Here is an 8,359-nt window from a genome sequence, read left to right as displayed (position 1 = left end):
AAACAATTAATTGGACTTATGGCCATATTAAGTTACCAAGTTCGCTGATCTTCTAGGGAAATACACCAGCTTCCTTCAAATAGAGATCTAGGCCATTTATCTATGTGCAGACTCCAGACTATAGTATAAGAGTTCTAAGTGGAAATAACTTTAAGAGGCAAACTGGCGGTCGCAAGACTCATAGCCTCGCAAAATATGTTTGTGTGGTCGCAGCTTGGTCACATTCATCTGCTACCCTCAGATAAGCCGCTGAACTTTCTTAGGCCATGGGCTAAGCAGCTGAATCACAAAAATCTATCAAACTATCAATATGTCTACTCCAAAGGCAGATCTTTGGATATACAAATTTATACGAATGCTATCAAAACACTAGCCTTAGGGATTGTTTTTCGTACCATCAATGATCACCGGTGGCTATCGGTAAATCCCTATTAGAAGTTGGAATAACGCCGCTTTTGGTAAAATGTATTCTTTTCGGCACAACAACTACCAAAGCGTAGATGGGACAAGTATGTATTTACCTCAAAATACGCAAAAAAAAGACCTGGAGCAGCTTAAGACCTAGTCTTAATTGCGGTGGTAAATACACTTTTTCCCTGAGCGACATAACATAAAACATCTTAGCTATTATGGAAACTTGGTCGTTAGAAAAGCACCCAACGAGATGCGCTGATTAACTCTTTCAAGCCCTGCAAGTCCCCTGGACCGACTGGCATTATTCGGCGAAACTGAAAAAGTGTGTAGAGATCTCGTGTCGCTGCTTAGAAAGGGGGTAATCTCAGGAACTTGAAGGAGTGTGAGGATAACGTATTTCTGAGGGACTTCGAACCACTCAGCCTCCCCCTTTCCTATTGAAAACTCTTGAGAGACTGATTAAGCTCTACATAGCACAGGAAACAGGTTTCCTCGAGAGCGATTGAGATATTGCAGTTGGTGCCTTCCTTAATACCGGGGAGCTTTACATAAGGTATTATCCGGACTACTTAGGATTATCTGCCGCATGCTGCACGACAGAACTGTCACAGCGAAATGGAATGGCTATTTAGGAGTTGCGAAATACTAAAATAAAAAAATTAGTGGTTAGGAGTTCCTTTATACTAAATTAAAAAAAATAAATAAAGAATTTAACAGTTGCTAATTACCTTGATCTAAAGTAATTAGATACCTTAGAGATTGCAATTACTTCCAATAAAGTACTAAGGTATTTAGTCAATGGCTAAATTCTTAAACACTAAATACCTTACATTGACCTCACTGAACTCATCTCAAATCAATTTATCTTAACTCACTCCACTTCAACGCGTCTCGACTCATCTCTGCTCAACACGACGAAGCATATTACAAATAAATTTTAGTTCAGAAAATCCCGTTATATGTATGTATTCCGAAAAATCCCAAGTATAAGCGCCAATCTATAATTAGTCCGAAAAATCCCGAACCGGTCACTACAATCGAGGAGCAGTCCCGAAAATCGCGAAAATCGAGATGGAATCCCAAAGAATACTCCCAAAATTTTGGAAACAGTCCCGACAATCGAGAAGTAGTCCCAACAATCCGAAATAGTCCCGAAAATTCCGAGGTAGTCAAGAAAATCGTGAATGAATCTCGCGAAACCTGAAAATACCGAGGTGATCCCCAAACCGTCCCGAAAATCGAGAAGTAGTCCCAAAATCTCGAGTATGCCCCGAAAAAATCACGAAAATAGGGACGTATTTCCGAAGATCCCGAAATTGTCCCGAGTATCCCGAAGTCACGAAAATCCCGAGGTAGTCCCGAAAATCGAGAAGTAGTCCAAAAACGCCAAACCGGCCTTAAAATCTCGAAGCATCTACTTAGTCTGGAAAATCCTGAAACTATTCCGAGAATCCCGAAGTAGTCTCAAAAATCTCGCAAATTCTTTATTTTCAATAAAAAATTTTTATACTGAGTTAATTGCGAGTACATATTTAATATTTAATCAAGAAGTCATAATTACTAAGTTTCCAGTATTTGGTGAAGCCAAAAACTTTAAGTACTTTACAACGCGGTAGATGGTGAAGCCAATGTCTCTTAGTACTTTTGTACGCCGTATTTCATTAGGTAAAACTAACTACATAAATACTTTTATACGCGGTATTTAGTAACATGCAAAACACTTAAATAAATAGTACAAAAACAAATACATAATACAAATTCTCACCACAACTACTTGCAGTAATTTAGATGAAGAATATTGGATGCTCGCAAATCACGAGAATGTTGCACGCATGCGCCTAAAACTCGAACCGCAATTGTATCCGAATAAGCACGAGAATGCGGCGAATTTACGCGATAATGCCACAAATGCCTACGATCCAAGGTAGGGATGAGAAAGAATCATATTTAAATGTATACAATTAATACACAAAAATATTTTCTATAGAGAAATCTCGGAATTCGATTCGACCATAAAGAATGCCGTGGTGCGTGACTTCTTGGCCGATGATGAGAATTTACAACTCGAAGAAGAGCTACGGCAGTCGATTGAAGCGCAATCCCAACAGGATGTACCACTAGAGAAATCGGTTATCTCACAGGATTGTGAACTCATCACGCTGATGACCAAAGTGAAGGGTAAAATTGAGGTTAATCAAACGCTTTTTACATTCATCGACCTGAGTCCGCCATCGGATGATGGTTCCAAGCACGATTTTCGGTGAGTAGTCCTACAAACGAACAAATTAATATTTATTGATTTATACATATATATGTTTTTTTTTTACCTTTTTCAGCTTCCCCATCAGCAAGATACGCGAGGTACATTTACGTAAATATAATTTGCGGCGCAGTGCTTTAGAAATATTTCTGATAGATCAAACCAGCTATTTTTTGAATTTTACCACAAAGGTGAGTTGCGCGTCGATGCGCATTTTTTAATTTCACTGCACATTTTAATTGCTCTACACACTTTTCGCGCAGACTCGCAACAAAGTTTTCACAAAAATTCTAAGCCTGCAGCCGCCAAACATCTTATATGGCTCTGGACGTTCGCCAGGAGAGTTGTTGCGCACTTCAGGACTCACGCAGAAATGGGTTAATCGCGAGATTTCAAATTTCGAATATCTTATGTACTTGAATACAATTGCAGGTGTGTTATGCGCTGAATTATTTTATACATATTTGCATACACAACAAATTTCCTTTTACTTAACAGGTCGCTCCTACAACGACCTCAGTCAGTATCCAGTATTTCCCTGGATATTATCCGACTATACCAGTGATGTTTTGGACTTGACTGATCCAAAATCATTTCGTGATCTCTCCAAGCCTGTCGGTGTGGTAAGTTGGGGGTATTTTTTTCATGTGTGTGTGTATTGAAAATTCTTAAAAGATTTCTCTCGCCTTAGATAAATCCCAAAAATGAAGCTGGTGTTCGCATCAAATATGAATCATTTGAAGATCCTTCTGGCGCAATACCGAAATTCCATTATGGCACACATTATTCGAATTCAGGTGGCGTCTTGCACTATTTGCTGCGCGTCGAACCATTTACCTCGCTACACATTGAACTACAAAGCGGTCGTTTCGATGTGGCAGATCGGCAATTTCATTCGATACCACAAACATGGAAATTGTTAATGGATAATCCGAATGATGTGAAGGAGCTGATACCGGAATTCTTTTATTTTCCTGAATTTCTGAAAAATATGAATAAGTAAGGGGCATGATTATTTGTGAAACACCTTTTTTGAAAGATTTTACACAAATAATTTAATTTCAGATTCGATTTGGGTCACTTACAAATAACAAAAGAGAAAGTAGACGATGTCATACTGCCGCCTTGGGCCACCACACCCGAAGAGTTTATTGCCATCCACCGACGTGCTTTAGAATCGGAATATGTTAGTCAAAATCTGCATCATTGGATCGACTTGATTTTTGGGTGAGTTTGATATTACCGCAAATATGTACCTTCAGCTATGTAATAACTTCTGCTGTTTCCTCTTCCCACAGCTACAAGCAAAAGGGACCTAAAGCTGTCGAAGCGCTCAACGTTTTCTACTATTGCTCCTATGAAGGTGCCGTAGATCTGGATAAAATAACCAACCCGGTCGAGCGTGAGGCAGTTGAGGGTATGATCAACAACTTTGGTCAAGTGCCATCGCAGTTATTGCGTGAACCACATCCGCGTCGTTTGACACAGGAAGAGACTGCGTTGAAATTGGTGCGCGCCGAGTTGAAGCGACCAGATTTGACGCAATTTCTCGATAAGGTTGTGCAATACTATTGTGAGCTATCAACGCCAAAAGATCCAATTGTCTTCCTAAGCGCACCGCGTAGTCCGCCACGTTCATTTCTACAGCTCAGCCCTGATGTGCTCGTCAGCATATCCAAATCTTGCATACTCGGTGCGAACTCATGGATGTCGTACGACAAAGAACGTGGATTTTTATTGGAAATCGATGCGACAACCACGAACTTGAAGTGGGTGTTATTAATTGCTGCCTTGTTACACCTAAATCTAACGTCCCCCTTTGTTTTGTAGAAATCGTAAACGCATATTCGGTCCCTTTCATCCTTCCCAAAATCCACACTCACAATTATTCGCTGTGAGCACAGATGGTAAACTGCTATACGCGGGTGGCATTTGGGATAATTCGCTGCGTGTATATAATTTACACAAAGGCAAGGCGGTGGCATCTGTAACGCGGCATTTAGGTGTGTGCATAAATGTCGTTCAATGAGCGATCGATCGCTTCTCAAGCTTTTGTAAATATTTAACTGTTTGCATATTCTGCTCCTCCTCGTTAGACATTATCACCTGCCTGGCGTTGGACAATTGCGGTTCCTACTTAGTGACCGGTTCACGCGATTGCACTTGCATTGTTTGGAGCATACAGAGTCAACAGTATGGCAGCGCGCAGGCCAGCACAAACATTCCAATGCATGCACTCACAGGTCAGGCGCATTTGCAGGCGGTCACACAATTGAATACGCAAAATGTATTCTCACCCAAACCATTGACCACTCTGTATGGTCATGACGATGCAATTTCAAGTGTTGCCATTTACACTGAATTAGATATGGTGGTTTCGGGATCGCTGGTACGCTCTAAATTTGCAATTATGTAGTTGTTTATTATGGAGATACGAAATTTTATGTTTTCTTCTATGGTTGCATTCTAGGACGGCACTGTTAATGTGTACACCATTCAGAATGGCCAATTTGTGCGTACACTAAAGCCAATTGGTTGTACAGAGACTTGTGTGCAGATATCGTATGTCACCGTTTCATATCATGGTAAGTGATGAATTACATATTCGATTTTAAATTGAGCGGCCGCTGTAGCCTAGTGCTTAGGGGTGCGTACTACCACTCCGTAGAACTTGGGTTGATGCCTGATTCGAGCAACATCTAAAAATAGAAAAATATTTTTGCCTAGAAAAAGCTGCTCTTTAAATCCATTATCCCTTCAGAGGAGATCCTTGGAGGAGAAGCTCGACCAAACATCCATATTAAATTCAGACAAAAAATAATAATTTTTGACTTAGTTTCGCGAAACTGCCTATTAGCAAAAGCGTAAGCGCCAAATGTTTAAATGGAAATAATTTAAAATTTGTAATTTATTTAATGCTGTCAGTGTAACAAAAATTTCAGCCTGAAAGTAGGCAGTATTTTTGTTTGTTGAATGTTAGTGATCTTGCTCTAATGTTAAATCAGAGAATGTTAACAGAGAATGTTAATTTAATGAGAAGGCGCAAATGTTAAGTAACATTTTCTCAAGTACTAATTAGAAGATCTGAGATGCGGGAGTTCACCACTGAGATCAAGGAGTTCGCCACGCCGATTTAAACTACCATATTCTATGGTGAAGTGAGAGGTTTGTGGCTAATTTAGAAAAATTAGCTGCCGTTGGTGATATATATTTGCAAATTTACGCCGTCAGCTTATGAGTACTGTGGTGCATGCTGCAAAAATGTAGCTTGCTTTTTTCCAATTTTTTGCGCTAATTTAAAAACCAGTGGAAAGGATGGTATTTTTTGTTAATTAAATTTTATTTTTATTGTTGTTTATTAAAACATATATTGCTAGCTTAGAGTGAAAAGTTGCTAAGTCCTATTTTAGAAATGTTACAGGAGAGGAAACAAAAAAATTCGTATAGCCAATTTCTTCAAGCATTTCGCAAAACTTTGAATACAACATTTTGGCTTTTTAAAGGGAAGCAAAACTCCATATAGTGATTCGAAATTTATTCAAAGATTTCATGCTATGTATTTTGGGCTTATCGGATTTTCGGTGCTTCTTTTGGACTTTTGGACAATTTTCCTTTCATTGAATTTAAACGAGAATAAATAATACGAAATACCTCAATCCTTTTCGATACAATACATTTTTAATTTCTCTAGCCTCCTGTATCCAAATAGATATCAGTTTTCATAAAAAGTGGACTTGGAAATTTTTCAATCTAAGCTAGCGATATGTACCTTAATACGTATATAAGTATGTTTGCATATGCAAATCCATCATTCAATGATAATATTTATAGCTACATATGAGTAGTCCACTTGCAAAGTGCGCTATGTAAATTTTTTCAGATATGTAGATTTTGGTGGGTAACGTACCAATATTTAAAGTGGTTTCATGTCCACTAAAAACCAGTGCGAAATCGTTCTTTATTCTGAAAAAAAATAGCATCAAATATTAACTACTCTTACAAAAGTCATTATCACACTTCTGTATACACTGAAAACTGCTTTAGGTTGCATAGATTGTTAGTTTTATGTTATTTTACGTTATGTTATGTTATAATGTTATTAAGCTCTTATTTATCCAAATTTTCAGGTAAAAAAACAAGATTCAATTCAGATGTTACTTGTTGTCGTAGTCGTTATTTTTTTTTAATTTATCGTTCGTGTCCCACCTGTGACAAACGTTGTCCCACCCGTGACAGAGGAATTTCGGATTTTTTTTTTTATAATAAAGCAATAATTTTTGTTTTAGTTTTTGGTTTGTTTGTATTCGTGGTTATTTGTTTTATTATAAAGACATCAAGTTCACACAGAAATGTGAAACAAATTCGCAGAGTTTCCGTAAAATATATCTGCTCCAAAAAGCAGGTTCCTTTTTTTGCCCCACCGTGACAGAAGAAATGACTCAGATTTTTTTCATATAAAAGTAAGCTGGAATTTTTTTCGTGTTACTGCCGAGCATACAGGTGATCTTGCCTATGATTTCTTCTCCTTACTGTAGCAAATTTCAGAACAAAAGACTAGCTAATTGTTAAAAACTCGCTAAAAAGTGCATTATAAATAAGATTTAGAAGGTGTCATGTTTTCTCTATTTAGTTGCGTTGTGTGAGAATATACGCAAAGGTTATCAAAATCTCACGTATCAGTCCCAAGGCTTCAGGTCAATCAGTGTTTTTGCTTAAATTCCTAAAGAAGCGGATTAATCGACATATTAGTAACAGGGGTCCATGCGATCACCTGTTCGGAGCTCAACATGCGTACGATCACGATCGTGAATTCTTAAGTAGCTTAGAATTTAAGTATTTCTAGCACCTGTTTGCCACACTTACCGCTCAAACTGAACTGCTTTGCCTCTTGTGGTGCTCTGTGACTAAAACTTATTTAGTCTTTTTTCGCTTCTAATCGTATCATCATCTCGTTAAAACTCTAACATTGAGGCATATCAATTCTTTGTTTGATAATTACATATTGCATTATTTGAATTTATTTATATTATAATATTAATGCGCATAAAGCTTTGTATAAACTAGTACGGTTTTCGTACGTAAACCCATCGCGTTATCCGTAATCTTTTTAGCGCTAATCAGCATCAAGACCATACATACATACACGCATACAATATATGCTCTAAAGTCCGTGAACGTTTGTAATTAACATACATACATATCTCTACTAAACTATTTAGTCAATGACCTAAGCCAACAAATTCAAAGATTGCCACAATTTACTTTGCTTGAAAGCATGAGAACACTTATCATATCAGACTAGCTAAGCTAACGAATATGCGATTAAATAATGACTGTGCACATTTTTCCACCTACATACATATGTACATATGCTTCTATGTAAATATATGCATATGTAAATTTATGTGCATAAGGCCGTTAGAACAAATATGTAAGTTCTTACCGTATATATTTAACTTTGTATGTACATATTTACATACATATGTACATGCTAATATGTATCACGTGATTGAATTATCTTGTGAAAAGAGCACTTCTGTGTACACTTTATAAAAACTTTTGTATGTGCACTCAACTGTTTATACAGTACATATACTGTACTTTTGTTCATACAAACACATCCATACATACATATATACATACATATGTATGTATTGTTTGTGCTATATTAAAAGTCTAGATCAG

At 37.5% G+C, this 8,359-nt stretch overlaps 1 protein-coding gene across 1 annotated transcript; it reads left to right on the top strand.

The window, feature by feature from the left end:
* Positions 1-2,193: 2,193 nt before the first annotated feature.
* LOC118754148 (neurobeachin-like protein 1) lies at positions 2,194-5,259 on the top strand (the record flags this gene model as incomplete). Its single annotated transcript, XM_036489007.1, has 11 exons — positions 2,194-2,338; positions 2,402-2,674; positions 2,751-2,865; positions 2,938-3,106; positions 3,173-3,297; positions 3,366-3,673; positions 3,740-3,901; positions 3,973-4,443; positions 4,505-4,677; positions 4,771-5,063; positions 5,145-5,259. Coding segments are annotated over exons 1-11 (2,326 nt in total), but the record flags the coding sequence as incomplete, so codon positions are not given.
* Between the last annotated feature and the right edge of the window lie 3,100 nt (positions 5,260-8,359).

The sequence above is a fragment of the Rhagoletis pomonella genome, unplaced genomic scaffold, assembly GCF_013731165.1.
Source record: "Rhagoletis pomonella isolate Grant_MI unplaced genomic scaffold, Rhpom_1.0 Rhpom_scaffold_03452, whole genome shotgun sequence".
NCBI lineage: Eukaryota > Metazoa > Arthropoda > Insecta > Diptera > Tephritidae > Rhagoletis > Rhagoletis pomonella.
The sequence above is the reverse complement of the archived record's forward strand: the minus strand, read 5'-3'. Positions and strand labels throughout refer to the sequence as shown.